This window comes from Esox lucius, chromosome 3, assembly GCF_011004845.1.
Source record: "Esox lucius isolate fEsoLuc1 chromosome 3, fEsoLuc1.pri, whole genome shotgun sequence".
Taxonomy (NCBI): Eukaryota; Metazoa; Chordata; class Actinopteri; order Esociformes; family Esocidae; genus Esox; species Esox lucius.
This window is the reverse complement of record NC_047571.1, coordinates 1,034,969-1,051,415: the sequence shown is the minus strand read 5'-3', so window position 1 is coordinate 1,051,415 and position 16,447 is coordinate 1,034,969. Positions and strand designations below refer to the sequence as shown.

General features: G+C 41.7%; 1 protein-coding gene across 2 annotated transcripts in view; it reads right to left on the bottom strand.

Moving 5' to 3' along the window:
* Positions 1 to 16,447, bottom strand: part of plppr4a (phospholipid phosphatase related 4a) — a 263,231-nt gene that overhangs the window by 196,529 nt on the left and 50,255 nt on the right. For both annotated transcript variants that reach the window (XM_029117179.2, XM_029117181.2), the window contains exon 2: positions 10,559 to 10,744. In XM_029117179.2, coding sequence (XP_028973012.2) covers positions 10,559 to 10,744 — 186 coding nt within the window. The remainder of the gene's footprint in view (positions 1 to 10,558; positions 10,745 to 16,447) is intronic.

Here is a 16,447-nt window from a genome sequence, read left to right as displayed (position 1 = left end):
GTGCATATGGATGTGCCAACCTGAATGGGCTGCAGGTACCACCTCATGCTCCCAGTAGTGACAAGGACACTAGCAAAACGCAAAACTAGAGAAGAATCACTTAGGAAGGATAAGGAGAGAGCAATTGTCTGTGGCACACCATATGCAAAACCATCCCCTTTTTGAGGGTTGTCTTGCTATTGCTTCTGCAGTGTACCTTTTATCGCTTTAATTTGCACCAAAACAGATGACACTGATTCACAATCGCTTATGTACATTAGTTCAAGAATGGACAGATTGATATCCCTGAAGTTTAATTGCCTTGGTATTATACTGTGATAATTACGTTCCCTTAATTTTTTGGAGCAGTGTTGTTTAGTGGTGTCTCTTTATCTGGTTGGTTGTAATGTAGTTTAGTGCTGTCTCTCTGTGTGGTTGGTTGTAATGTATCTTTGTTTGTACTGTGCTGTAGATGTGTCTTATGTCTGTTGTCTTTCTCTTTTTATTTATTCCTGATACCCATTCCCTACAGGAGGATTGGGTAGCACCGTTTTAACAATGTGTGGTGTTTAAACAATCAGGTACATTTATTAAAAGTTTTAAATAGTCTTTACAATGTAACATTAGAAAAAGCCAGTGAAACGTGTAACCTTTCACTGAGCAACTTCAAGGGCAATATTACCATTTTAGGCAATGTCATCTCTTGATTTAAATTGACTTGCATATATTAAAAGACTGACATGTTGTTGTAATTGAAACTACAGTGTTGATCTGTCTTTTTATTGGTCTAGTTAACCAGCCACATTTGGTGTTGCATGATGGTTCAGCAAGTTATTTCAATGAATTATTGGCAACTTAAAAATGCTTTTTCATCTCATCTTCATCCGCTTATCCGTATCGGGTCGCGGGGGCAGCAGCTCCAGCAGGGGATCCCAAACTTCCCTTTCCCGAGCCACATTTGCCAGCTCTGACTGGGGGATCCCGAGGCGTTCCCAGGCCAGTGTCGAAATATAATCTCTCCACCTGGTCCTGGGCCTACCCAGAGGTCTCCTCCCAGCTGGACGTGCCTGGAACACCTCCCTAGGGAGACGTCCTGGGGGCATCCTTACCAGATGCCCGAACCACCTCAACTGGCTCCTTTCGACGCAAAGGAGCAGCGGCTCTACTCTGAGTTCCTCACGGAGGGCTGAGCTTCTCACCCTATCCCTAAGGGAGAAGACAGCCTCGATATCCTGTCCATAAAAGTTACAAACAGGATTGGTGACAAAGCGCAGCCCTGGCGGAGGCCAAACCCCACCTGGAACGAGTCCGACTTACTACGAGAACCCGAACACAGCTCTCACTTTGGACGTACAGGGATTGGATAGCCCTCAAAAGGGACCTCCTCACCCCATACTCCCTCAGCACCTCCCACAGTATCTCCCGGGGGACCCAGTCATACGCCTTCTCCAGATCCACAAAACACATGTAGACAGGATGGGCATATTCCCAGGCCCCCTCCAGGATCCTTGCAAGAGTAAAGAGCTCGACGGAATCTGCATTGTTCCTCTTCAATCTGAGGTTCGACTATCTGCCGAACCCTCCTTTCCAATACCTTTGAGTAGACTTTCCCAGGGAGGCTGAGAAGTGTGATACCCCTGTAATTGGCACACACCCTCTGGTCCCCCTTTTTGAACAGGGGAACCACCCCGGTCCGCCACTCCTTAGGCACTTTCCCTGACTTCCACGCAATGTTGAAGAGGCGTGTCATCCAAGACAATCCCCGGAGCTTTGCCACTGTGGAGTTGTTTGACTACCTCAGTGACTTCTGCCATGGAGATTGACGATGCTTCCCCATCAGCTTCCAGCTCTGCCTCCACTAAAGAGGGATTTAGTGGGATTTAGGAGTTCCTCAAAGTGTTCCTTCCATCGCCCAATTACCTCCTCAGTTGAGGTCAACAGTGTCCCATCCTTACTGTACACAGCTTGGATAGTTCCCCGTTTTCCCCTCCTGAGGTGGCGGACGGTTTTCCAGAAACACCTTGGTGCCGACCGAATGTCCTTCTCCATGGCTTCCCCAAAATCCTCCCACACCCGCTGTTTTGCCTCTTTCACAGCAGAGGTCGCAGCCCTTCGTGTCTGTCGGTACACTGCAACCGTCTCCAGAGTCCTCCGGGATAACATATCCCGGAAGGCCTCCTTCTTCAGTCGGATGGCTTCCCTGACCACCGGTGTCCACCAGGGTGTTCGAGGGTTACCGCCCCTTGATGCACCTAAGACCTTTAGACCATAGCTCCCCGGCGCAGCTTTGGCAATGGAGGTTTTGAACATCGACCACTCAGGTTCAATGCCTCCAACCTCCACAGGGATGCCAGAAAAGCTCAGCCGGAGGTGTAAATTGAAGATCTTTCGGACAGGGGCCTCCTCCAGACGTTCCCAGTTCACCCGCACTACCCGTTTGGGTTTTCCCGGTCTGTCCAGAGTCTTCCCCCACTCCCTGACCCAACTCACCACCAGATGGTAATCGGTTGACAGCTCTGCCCCTCTCTTTACCTGAGTGTCCAAAACATGCAGTCTCAGATCCGATGACACAATCACAAAATCAATCATCGACCTTCGGCCTAGGGTGCTCTGGTACCACGTACACTTATGAGCATCCTTATGTTCAAACATGGTGTTCGTTACAGATAATCCATGACTAGCACAGAACTCTAACAACAAACGACCACTCGAGTTCAGATCAGGGAGGCCGTTCCTCCCTATCAGGTGTCTCCATCATTGCCCACGTGTGCGTTGAAGTCCCCCAGCAGAATTATGGAGTCCCCTACTTGAGCCCCATACAGGACTCCATTCAGGGTCTCCAAGAAGGCCAAGTACTCTGAACTGCTGTTCGGGGCATATGCACAAACAACAGTCAGAGATTCCCCCCCAACAACCCATAGGCGTAGGGAGGCGACCCTCTCATCCACTGGGGTAAATTCCAACATAGCAGCACTCAGCCGGGGGCTTGTGAGTATCCCAACCCCCGCCCTGCACCTCACACCCTGGGCAACTCCAGAGAAGAATAAAGTACATCCCCTATCCAGGAGTACGGTTCCAGAACCAAGACTGTGAGTGGATGTAAGCCCCATCAGATCTAACTGATAGCGCTCCACCTCCCTCACAAGTTCCGGCTCCTTCCCCCACAGAGAGGTGATGTTCCACGTCCCCAGAGCCAGCCCCTGCCGCCCGGGTCTGGTCCGTCGAGGCCCCTGGCCTTCACTGCCACTCATATGGCAGCGCACCCGACCCCAGCGGTTCCTCCCATTAATGGTGGGCCCATAGGATGGAGAGGGGGGTGCCACGTTGCTTTTTCGGGCTATGCCCGACCGGGCTCCGTGGCAAACCCGGCCACTAGGCACTCGCCGGCGAGCCCTCCCTCTGGGCCTGGCTCGCCTCCGGGCCTCCGGGCAGGGTAACTCCTCCTCTTCCTCGTTTAAACATGGAGTATTTTTGAAACATTCTTAGTCTGGCTCCTCCCCTGAGACCACTTTGCCATGGGAAACCCTACCAGGAGCACAAAGGCCTGGACAACACAGCCCTCAGGTTCATAGGAACACACAAACCTCTCCACCACGATAATGTGATGGCTCCCGGAGAGGGAGCCATAGAAAATGCTTTTTCTATTTATAGAATTTTAGCCAACCTGACAATTTTTTTATACTACAGAATTACAGAAAACGACATTGATTTTTCAATGTAGGATGCTTTTTCTTGGTTTAGAATACTTATGAAGTGGGAAGGGGATGTGTACAGCTTGACAATGTGTCCATGACAATGTGTCTTAGTTAAAATGTACCTTTAAAATGTGTTATTTAGTTATTTAGATGTTAAAATTGTATGGGATGGGGGGGTCATTTCGCAGGCACCAGGGTTGTGTGTGTGGCTATCATTAATGCAAAGAGACTAGCTCTATGATACATTGGCTACCAGCAAAAAAAAAGTATAATCAACAAAGGTTAAGAGCATACTGTAACAAATCGTTTAAACAGTAAAAAAAAATATGCATTCAGTAAATCCAAAGATGTGTAGCGCACTTCACGTGATCAAAAGGTGAGTGAGGTTGGGTGATGGACTATTTAGGAGTCAACAACGATTACAACAAATGCCCGTGGTAATGACAGAGCAGTAATGATCGCAAATCCAAAGTAGTCAACAACTCCAGTGACATAAACTTAAAGGAAATGCAATACCAAATGCACATTGTAACAACAGACTACAATGCAGACAACATGCACAATTGACATGGACCATGTGACCAAAAACATAGACATAACAATGGACATATTTTTGGCTTATATGAGACCTCACTGTAGACATCATTTCTTGGTAAGCCTAAGTTTGCAGAGCAGCTGGTGAGACATGTAGAATAAACATGCATGGGAGGGGGACACAGTGGGCTGTACTGAATATACAATTGCTGGTCATAAAATTAGAATATCATCAAAAAGTTTATTTATTTCAGTAATTCCATTCAAAAAGTGAAACTTGTATAATGTATACATTCATTCCACACAGACTGATATATTTCAAGTGTTAATTTCTTTTAATTTTGATGATTACAACTGACTAATGATACAACTAATGATAACCCCCCCAGCACCTGTACAGGCCTAAGCTCAATGGAGAGCTCTTGACCTGACTGCTGAGAGTGGTGTTAACTGCTCCAGATCTGCAAATCTTGAATAAAGCTTTATTTGTGAAAATAATTTACAGTCTCTGTGCCTTTTCCATTTTGCGATTTCCATGACAATTTGGCGACGAGGATGGGATGGCAAACTCAGTTCACTGATCGTTCCCTGGGACTAAAGAGGTTAGCTTGGAGTCACATTCTGTCTAGGCCAGAGCAGAAGGGACTCACCTCGGACCTGGCAGGGAACGTCAGTGGACGGATACGCCACTCCCAAACATGAAAAACTAAAGGGTGAGACATTGGGGGTTTTCAAACCTTTTCGGGCCCTTGGGGCCCTCGTGGACCTCGTTTTGGGAAACTAATACATTGAGGATGAATATAAGATGCATGTATAGATAAGCGAATTGCTATGACATGGCATAGATGTATACATGAAAGATACTGAAAACAAAATATTGAAAAAAAATAAAATAAGCTAAAAATATGAATTATAAAATTAGAAACATAACAAATAAACAAGAAACCAGGCAAGCCTAGTTCAGCCAGCCTGCAATGGAAAGTGTTGCTATCTTGAGATTCAAACCCTGTTCACCCACATGAAAGGCTGTGTCATTAACCACTATACCACAGAGCTGTACATTTGCTGGGTGTCAGTATAGCCTCTTGTCTCTATTCTGAAGAAATCCTCTTTTGCCACTGGCCATTTTAATCATTAATTGGCCATTTGTGAATGACATTGATACAGTTAAACTGACTAACGTTTCTTACTAAGATGAACTTCACCACAAATAACGTCTATGTATGGAGTTTGCCACTGGCCGTTTTAACAGCATATTAGCCAGTAATAAGCTTACGTTAGCATTATCTACTAACTTAAAGGAATAGTCATAAGAATTGAGCAATTGCTAGCGAGTCTGCCAAAGCTATTTCATTTCATGGCATAAGAACGTATTTTTTTCTGTCATGGCAAAACAACACACTTTTTTCTTTCATTCGTAAATTACATTTAAACAATAACTATCAATAAAGGCGACGATAACTAACTTTTTCATCAAGTGAAAAGTCGAGATAATCGAGGAATCTACCAGAAATAATTAATAAATATTGTTGCTCTCAATGGATTTGAACTTGCATATATTCAAACTCCACATGAGTGGCACTCTAACCACTACGTCACGGCATTACATGTTTCAGCAGTTGCTAGACTCCATTGAGGATTGCTTTGCCTGCGAGGATATACAAACTCGCCACCTATAGTTTACAGGTCCACTTCTCTAACCACTACACTATTTAACAAGGTGTAGTCAGTCACTCACTCAATAAGAGACATTCGCTTTTCTTGGTTGGCTCCGCTTACGTGGTCCGGCATAAAGAAAGAGAGAAGAGTAACAGAATTGTATGGTTAGGTGACAAGTGTGAATATAGAGAGGTCTCCCTCATGAGATAAAACCTTTGTGTGTGTTATCTGTTTTGAGTACAAGTGATGGGGGATCGGATACACCATGGGGACTGGCAACAGTAAGAATACCTGCCTGCCGGATCCACTGATTGGACCAGTAAAGATATTGGTGGATAAGTCCGGCACAGATGTCTCAGGACAAGTAGTATTGTGGCCCAAAGTATCAGATTTTCCAATAAAGGGAACATTTAGTAAGGCTAAGTTAAAAGAGCGTAGAAGGAAGTTAGAAGAGTTTGAAAAGAGTAAGAAAGTAAAGTAAGATAAAGTGGGATAACTATGGTAAGTGGGAGATACATTGCAAGATGGCGAACAAAATTGCCCATAAGTATTTCAAAACGTATGCACAATATTCATGTCTGCTTACCATTAAGGACCAGTAACCTATGCACTTCATAGTAATTGTGCATGCTGATACCACCCGGATATGTCACGCTGTGCAAGCTAATGCTAATGCTGATAAATGCCTTTAAAACTAATTTTTTTCAGAACCGTATTGGATTTACTCGCCAGTAAATTTCAGGACTTCTGAACAGAACTGATAATAACCAGACTGTATGTCAAAAATCAACTGAATTATGATTTCACAAAGCCCTTTACGCTAACGACCACTATAAAAATTAATTTGAATTTGAGCCCATACCGTGTCACCACCCCATCTAGGTGGTTGGCAGCCTCTCTCAATAATTCTTAGGAGCTTTTTTGGGAGCCATATTTATGTATTTAATAGTGACTTAAATGGCATTCCATAAACCACTACGTTACCCACCCATCAATGTATGTCACGCTTAAAATCAGTGCATTCAACTGCTGCCTGGTGGTTTGTAGGCTGTATAGCTACTGAGGCAAACATACAAATCTCCCCACGCATTTGCAGTGTAGCAAAAGTCACGTGTAAAAAGACATCGAATTGAGAGGCCTGTCTGAGTTGTAACTGATGACTTGGTATAGGCATATAAAGATGTGTCAATGCATTTACAGCTCTATGAACTAATTTACAGATTTGTCTACACATTTACAAATCTTAACACACTTGCAAATCTTAATCACAGATCTTGCTTTATTTTTACGCATAATTCTGATTATGCACACACGGAATCTGAATACACATTTGCAGATTCCTGTACACATTCACAAAACTGACAGACTGAGACATTTACAAATCTGATTACGCACAAACAGATTGTGTGTAAAAGTTAAGATATAAAACACAAGATGGCGGACAAAATGGCTGACCAGAGTAAAAAGTATTGATGCATTTGTGAATGCATTAACTTAATTTGTGAATAATATTATGACACAATGAAAATATTGACCCTGTATACCTACCACACAAACCACCTCCCGATTTCTCCACCCCGACTGACCTAGAATGCTGATTCTGTGTACATGCCTCATTTCTGATGATGAACAAAAAAGCCCCAAGAGCCCATAAAGGCTGCCATCTTGGATTTTTCTGTACAGTGGAAATTATTTCCCATCATGGTAACACCCGATGGCCATGTCTGTGTGTGTGGCATTAGACAGTCTACTGTTGAGTCAGAGGTATTTATTGCACAGACATGATTATCTATTACCAGACTGTATTCTCTATTGCTATATCTTGTACTTTGTATATTATACTTAGTGTGAAAGTGTCTGACCTTTCCAGCTTACAACTGTTGACCAATTTCACTATCCATGCCATGAAGGACCCCGTCCCATTGTTACTTGCAACTATATTATTTTCTGAAATGTTACTTGTATATGCTCCTTGTACTGTTTCCACTATGTAATACACTGCATTTGTTTAGAAAATCTAGTCCTATTATTGGCTGTAATATCAAAATGTATTTCAGCATACAACCAATCCCTGGGTTACACATAGCTCCTTGCCAGGCCCTATATCCACTAAAACCTGAAGCATCTAAGGAAATAACACCTTTGTTTAAAGCATTGTATTTTGCCTTCTACTACAGTGGGGAGAACAAGTATTTGATATACTGCCGATTTTGCAGGTTTTCCTACTTACAAATCATATAGAAGTCTGTAATTTTTATCATAGGTACACTTCAACTGTGAGAGACGGAATCTAAAACAAAAATCCAGAAAATCACATGATATGAATTTTTAATAATTAATTTGCATTGTATTGCATGACAAGTATTTGATCACCTACCAACCAGTAAGAATTCCGGCTCTCACAGACCTGTTCGTTTTTCTTTAAGAAGCCCTCTGTTCTCAACTCATTACCTGTATTAACTGCACCTGTTTGAACTTGTTACCTGTATAAAAGACACCTGTCCACACACTCAATCAAACAGACCCCAACCTCTCCACAATGGCCAAGACCAGAGAGCTGTGTTAGGACATCAGGGATAAAATTGTAGACCTGCACAAGGCTGGGATGGGCTACAGGACAATAGGCAAGCAGCTTGGTGAGAGGGCAACAACTGTTGGCGCAATTATTAGAAAATGGAAGAAGTTCAAGATGACGGTCAATTTCCCTCGTTCTGGGGCTCCATGCAAGATCACACATCGTAGGGCATCAATGATCATGAGGAAGGTTAGGGATCAGCCCAGAACAACACGACAAGACCTGGTCAATGATCTGAAGAGAGCTGGGACCACAGTCTCAAAGAAAACCATTAGTAACACACTATGCCGTCATGGATTAAAATCCTGCAGCGCACACAAAATCCCCCTGATTAAGTCAGCGCATGTCCAGGCCCGTCTGAAGTAAGCCAATGACCATCTGGATGATACAGAGGAGGAATGGGAGAAGGTCATGTGGTCTGATGAGACAAAAATAGAGTTTTTTGGTCTAAACTCCACTCGCCGTGTTTGGAGGAAGAAGAAGGATGAGTACAACCCCAAGAACACCATCCCAACCGTGAAGCATGGAGGTGGAAACATCATATTTTGAAGATGCTTTTCTGCAAAGGGGACAGGACAACTGCACCGTATTGAAGGGAGGATGGATGGGGGCATGTATCGCGAGATCTTGGCCAACAACCTCCTTTCCTCAGTAAGAGCATTGAAGATGGGTCGTGGCTGGGTCCAGCATGACAACGACCCGAAACACACAGCCAGGGCAACTAAGGAGTGGCTCCGTAAGAAGCATCTCAAGGTCCTGGAGTGGCCAAGCCAGTCTCCAGACCTGAACCCAATAGAAAACCTTTGGAGGGACCTGAAGGATCTGGAGAAGGTCTGTATGGAGGAGTGGGTCAAAATCCCTGCTGCAGTGTGTGCAAACCTGGTCAAGAACTACAGGAAACGTATGATCTCTCTAATTGCAAAGAATGGTTTCTGTACCAAATATTAAGTTCTGCTTTTCTGATGTATCGAATACTTATGTCATGCAATAAAATGCAAATTAATACAAAAATGTATATAAAAATAATACAATGTGATTTACCTATGATAAAAATTACAGACCTCTACATGCTTTGTAAGTAGGAAAACCTGCAAAATCGGCAGTGTATCAAATACTTGTTCTCCCCACTGTACCTGTGATCGCCTCGTTGTGTCTAATCTCTGTGATTTTTTTCTGTTTGTTTTTGTCATTGTACCAAAACTGTATGTGTGAACATGTATATGAAGGGTCCAGCTGTAAGAGACCTTGGTCACAGTCTGTGTTCCTTGTTGTAAAAGGTATAATAATAATAATTTGGTTATTTCCTTTCTTTAGGCTATTTAAAAAGTAGGCTATATTGGACTAACAATAGGATTGCAGTTGATTTCAAGAAACATATATTAAAGACCATCAAAACTAAACTTGAAGCAACCACATATTTAGCCATGGAGCATGTTCTGATTGTCTGGTGATAAATCAAGCCTAGATGCATATAAAAACTGATGTTACCACCAGTTTCTTTGTCCATAGCTTTGGTTTTGAAAATCATAAACTGTCTTTTGAAAGATATTTCCCCAGTGTACGATCAAATTGTCTATATAAGTTTTGGCATTGTGTTTCAGTATGAATAAATTCACAGTTAATTTTGCAAAAGAGTGCTAGCTAGAGATGAATGACTGGAACTCTGCTGGAATAGCAATGATAGCATGCTGAGATATAGAAATTGCATACATCATCTATTGTAGATAACGGCCATCATTGTCAAAATATGGGAACTATCACTTTAACAGGATGCTAAGTTAAGTGAAATATGGAGTGAATTTAGTTAGCACACTGAATATGGACATTTTAGAGAGGACTAACCACACATGCAGTTATTAGTACATAAGAATAACTTTGCTAGCATACTGTGCTCAATTTAGCACTAAAACATGTTGGATACATTTACTGTGTCTTCACAGTGGATTACAGAGTACACTAATGCTAATAGCCATGTCCTTTGTCTGATAGCTTTGTCTTTCAAACGCCTATAATGATTGTTTGACCTGACATCACAAACAGATATTTAAGCAAGATACAAAGAAAGCTTCAGGCAATCAAAAGGTAGTTAGGGAAAGAGGTATGTGGATAAACTGACCGTAGCTGTAGGTCCAGCAAACGCAAGGCTGAAGAGCATGATGAAAGGGATGACCTCCTGAGTTGGCTCAATGTAGGGCATGCTCAAACTGCGGTCATTGCAGCTGTAACCTGACCGAACCGGTTTGAACATGTCGGTCAGCTCCAGGAAATACAGGCTGACCACAGAAGAGGCCAGGATTGGGAGCTAGAGGGAGAAAGAACGGAAGAAAGAGAGTAGGAAAAGGGATGTTGAGTGAGAGGGGATTGCAAGAGATAAATATGAAAGGATGGGTACATAGGGGAAAACCAAAAGAGAATACAGAGTGGGAAAAAAAGGTTCAGATCTGTCATAGAACTTAAGGCAAGCTGCAGACAAAATGTTGACTAACAAAAGAGCACTGTCAGACAAGCCAAAACCAAAAGACAAAATGCAATTAGGTACATTTTAAGCAAATATATTATTTCCAAGCAGGGCCACCAATTATAATATAATGTATTAATTTAAGAAATCAATCAACCCCAAAAGTACTGGGACCCTTCCACTTTCTTGAGATAACTTACACAGGCCCTCACTCATGAAACATATGTTCTATCAAATTAAATCTTAAAATAGGATGACCAGATGTTTTCCGGGGACAGTCCCGGCTGGAGCGGTCTGTGTTTTTAACTGCGCATTAAAAACAGGCCGCGAAGTAAAACAAAAACAACAAAGACCGGGCAGCGGACCCTACCAGTTGATGTCTCAATCACGTTGTGCTAGTTTTGGCCAACAGAAGGGGCAGCTCACTATAGCGGCTTCATTCACTCTTCTACGAACTACTTATGCTATTTTTAGACAAAACAGCTGTGGGAAACTCGGCCAGAAGCTAGCATGTGTAGAGTGAATTAACATCATCACCACAGACGTCTTTTCCAGGCAGTTTTTAATCATTTGAGATGCTAGTTTAGTGATATTATAATGTCACAATGTATAAAAAAGATAATATGCTCTATAAGGTTTTAAATAAGTTATGCTAGCTAACATTAGCTATGAAGATTGAGTTAGCTAGCTAGGTTAGCTAGTTACTATTATGGTAGCAAGGATAAAAAACATGCAGCAGACGGGCTATTTTGAAAGTATGATTATATTAACACTAAGACTGCAAAATGCCTACGGGAATTGGCATTTGAGTTTGTAATTACATTTTGAGGGCTACAACCTCCTCTTTCCATTACTTTTCTTAAATAGGCGTATATTACATTGTTCCGTTGTCAGAATTTTAAACACACAAACGAAAAACTATTTAGAGACCATTTACCTGTGTTTTTACCCTGTTTTCCAACTTAATCGCCAATAGCCCACCGCACTTAGCGTTGGTACCCAGGTGCTAATCACCCCTCACTGAATGCATGACATCAATGGATGAATGTGTGATACACCCAGATGAATTGAAAAGCTGCGTTTCCACCGCAGGAAATTTTACCCAGGAGCTAGGAAACTTTGAAGGAACTCACTGCGTTTCCACCGCATGGAACCAGGGTCTAAATTAACTTCCGGGGAAAATATTTTGCCCCGAAAATAGTCCCTGGTTGGGGGGTATTACTTTCCCAAAGTAGTAGAACAATGGGGAGTGGGGCTTGCAGTGCTGAACATTTCTAAATTGGAGTGGAGGCAAACGGCAAGGAACCACAGCCCACGGGTTAATTAGGTGTGCTTGCAAAAGGCAAAGCACAACTAAAGGTTTCTCCCATACTACTTCTTATTAGGTGTGCTTGCCAAAGGAAAAACACAACTATAGATTTCTCCCATACTACTTATTAGGGTTTCAGCAGTTCACGGGTGAAACCCTATTATGTTTGTTCCGGTTCATTGTTAGGGTTTCAGCAGTTCACTGGTGAAACCCTATTGTGTTTGTTCCATTTCATTATTATTATTCCGTCAATTCCGTTATTATTCCGGATAAGTGGAAGAAGATGGTATGGTATGGTATTCCGTCAAAATGTTTTGTTTTTTTCAAAATCCCATGATATTAAATGGCTATAAGGGGCCCACATTTTTATGGTAGTAAAGGGCCAAGGGCCGCAACTTCTGGTGCAGTGGCATGCATGTCGGCCCCATGATGGCAATGTCCCAAGCCTCCAAAGTTGCACTTTTTACAAGCTCACCGCGCCCACCCCTTGTGACCTAGAGTCTTGAAAAATGGTACATAGGTGTATCTCCTCATGATGAAAATGTTTGCCATTGGGACCAAAAGTAAAGTATGCCAAAATGGATTTTCCGTCATTTGGGATTTCTTGAGAAACACTAAAACATTTACTCCTGGCACCAAATGAATGGTTTTCTTTGAGACTGTGTACGGGCCTGGATATGAGCTGGCTTGAGCAGGATGACCTTGCATTCGCTGCAGGATTTTAATCCATGATTGCGTAGTGTGTTACTAATGGTTTTCTTTGAGACTGTGGTCCCAGCTCTCTTCAGGTTATTGACCAGGTCCTGCCATGTAGTTCTGGGCTGATCCCTAACCTTCTTCATGATCATTGATGCCCTACGATGTGAGATCTTGCATGGAGCCCCAGACCGAGGGAAATTGACCGTCATCTTGAACTTCCTCCATTTTCTAATAATTGCGCCAACAGTTGTTGCCTTCTCACCAAGCTGCTTGCCTATTGTCCTGTAGCCCATCCCAGCCTTGTGCAGGTCTACAATTTTATCCCTGATGTCCTTACACAGCTCTCTGGTCTTGGCCATTGTGGAGAGGTTGAAGTCTGATTGATTGAGTGTGTGAATAGGTAATGATTGGAGAACAGGAGGACTTCTTAGAAAAAAAATAACAGGTCTGTGAGAGCCGGAATTCTTACTGGTTGGTAGGTGATCAGATACTTATTATCATGCAATAAAATGCTAATTCATTATAAAAACATCATACAATGTGATTTTCTGGATTTTTGTTTTAGATTCCATCTCTCACAGTTGAAGTGTACCTATGATAAAAATTACAGACCTCTTCATGCTTTGTAAGTAGGAAAACATGAAAAATCGGTAGTGTATCAAATACTTGTTCTCCCCACTGTATGTTGACAAGAACCATATGGAAAAAATTACTGCAAATAATTTTTTTATCAACCACACGGTGGCGCTATTGGGGTTCCCCACATTTGCAAGCTCACCACGCTCACCATGTTTATAATAAAATCGTGAAAAGAGGTATATAAGTACATCTCCTCCCAATGAACATATTTGAAAATGGGACCCATTAAGTCGGGCGGAATGGTTTTTCAGCAATTCAGAGTTTGTGAAAAATTCTTCAAATGCTACTTCTGTAGCATCAAATGACAGATTTTAAGTACATTTTAAAATATCACTGAAGGCCCCTCAGCGTGATTTCTTAATGCATGCACTGACAATTACAGAATTTTATATTATAACAACAAAAATTATCACCACAGCAGTCCATAAACACCATGTTGCTTATTAGATATGGAGCGGTATTCTGATTTCAACTATTTAGGGCAGTAGTACTGTTAAAGAGTATACTGAATATTTATTGATGAACCTTCTATGATGTGTTATTTTCCTCAGGACCACTCCAATTGTCTGATCAATAAAACATATGCTAACCAGCAGACAATAGATTGTGTGTTAATAATGCCTTTATTTACATGATTATTCACTATTTCACTAAATATGTTGAAAAATAATTAATTCAGATTCTTGCATATTTAGTAATGGACAGTAGTGCAAAAAAACACTTTTATGAAGGTTATGTTGAGCTTACTTGGCTAATTGCTGTTTACGTGCGTAGCCATTTTTGTTTTCATTCCACTGAAAGATGGTTCAAAGATGGTTGAACAAGACGATTCACCAATCTGACCTGAAGTTCAAATCTTGATCACCTTCCTGTCTCTGAGACACTCATCTTGTCACCTGTATCTGATTTCAAGTTAGCCATATGGAGCCTGGCCTTTCGCAAGTAGCAGTCTTCTAGCTTGCCTGCGTGCGCATTTTTCAGGTGGTGTGATCTGAGAGCCAACTACCTGAGATAAAACTATTTATGACGTAATGTAGGTAAGATTTATTTTCACTTTCTTTAGTGAGGTTTAGATTGTTAGATCTAGTGCTTTGTGTTGTGTTTACATTTGTACTGAGACCTGTTGTCTTTTTAACGCACAATGGAGAAGAAATGCATTTAGTGGCGGATTTACTGGCAAAGCCTTTTTCGGGAAATTGTGAGGAAGGGTTGACCCAACCCCCAACTAGCAACCGTTCAGGGTAAGGATGTAGTACTTTGTTAGATTTTTTGTTTAGATTTGTACTGCGCCCAGTTGTTTCTTAACGTACAATGGAGGAGAAGAAATTGATTTGTTGGCGGATTTACTGGCAAAGCCTTATTCAAGAAAACAGCCATACATGCTAGGAATATTAGTTTTGCGTCCACCATGCTTAAGTTACTAATCGTTATTGGTAAGGATAAAGTGCCCCACTTTGGAAATCAAATGTCCATCCAACACGTTGGTTTTGGTTACTGACCTGTATGTACTTGACTGGTAAATAGGTTAGGACTGTAACCAGCTAATAGTTTGTTTTAACCAGCAAGGTAGTAGATAAATGTAGCTTCCATGTACAAAAGTTGTGCAGCGGCTAATGACTTTCAAGAGGGGATGATTACTGTCAATAAAATTACGCTAAATGGGCTTAGAAAATACAAACCCGATTCCAAAAAAGTTGGGACACTGTACAAATTGTGAGTAAAAAAGGAATGGAATAATTTACAAATCTCATAAACGTATATTTAATTCACAATAGAATATAGATAACATATCAAATGTTGAAAGTGAGACAGTTTGTAATGTCATGCCAAATATTGGCTCATTTTGGATTTCATGAGAGCTACACATTCCAAAAATGTTGGGACAGGTAGCAATAAGAGGCCGGAAAAGTTAAATGTACAGATAAGGAACAGCTGGAGGACCAATTTGCAACTTATTATGTCAATTGGGAACATAATTGGGTATAAAAAGAGCCTCTCAGAGTGGCAGTGTCTCTCAGAAGTCAAGATGGGCAGAGGATCACGAATTCCCCCAATGCTGCGGCGAAAAATAGTGGAGCAATATCAGAAAGGAGTTTCTCAGAGAAAAATTGCTAAGAGTTTGAAGTTATCATCATCTACAGTGCATAATATCATCCAAAGATTCAGAGAATCTGGAACAATCTCTGTGCGTAAGGGTCAAGGCCAGAAAACCATACTGGATGCTCGTGATCTTCGGGCCCTCAGACGGCACTGCATCACATACAGGAATGATACTGTAATGGCAATCACAACATGGGCTCAGGAATACTTCCAGAAAACATTGTCGGTGAACACAATCCACCGTGCCATTCGCCGTTGCCGGCAAAAACTCTATAGGTCAAAAGAGAAGCCGTATCTAAACTGGATCCAGAAGTGCAGGCGTTTTCTCTGGGCCAAGGATCATTTAATTGGTAGCCTATGGGGATTTCGGCCGGATTTCACTACTTGGACATTTTGGGTCCTAGATTCATTTCTGTAACATATTCAACCTATTATGATGTATCCTGGTAATAACAACCCCTCTGGCTACAATAAAAACACATAAAAAGAGACTTCTGGGTCACTATTTATAAAACTCATCTGTTTGAAAGGCAAAAAAAAAAAATCTGAAAAAAGTTCTGTCATTCAGCATCAAGATTTTTTTTGAAAGCATTATGAAGTTTTGTGTCAATGGTATTTCCTCATACTTTCATGCCTTTACTATCAAATTACACTTGGGTTGAAAATAATGAAATATTTAAATAATAGAAGGTAAAAAATATAGGCACCCCCCAAAAATTTGGTTATTCTACCTAGAAATAAAACACAATAAAATTAAAGATAATTATCTTATCTCACTTTTTTTGTGTGTAATGACGCAG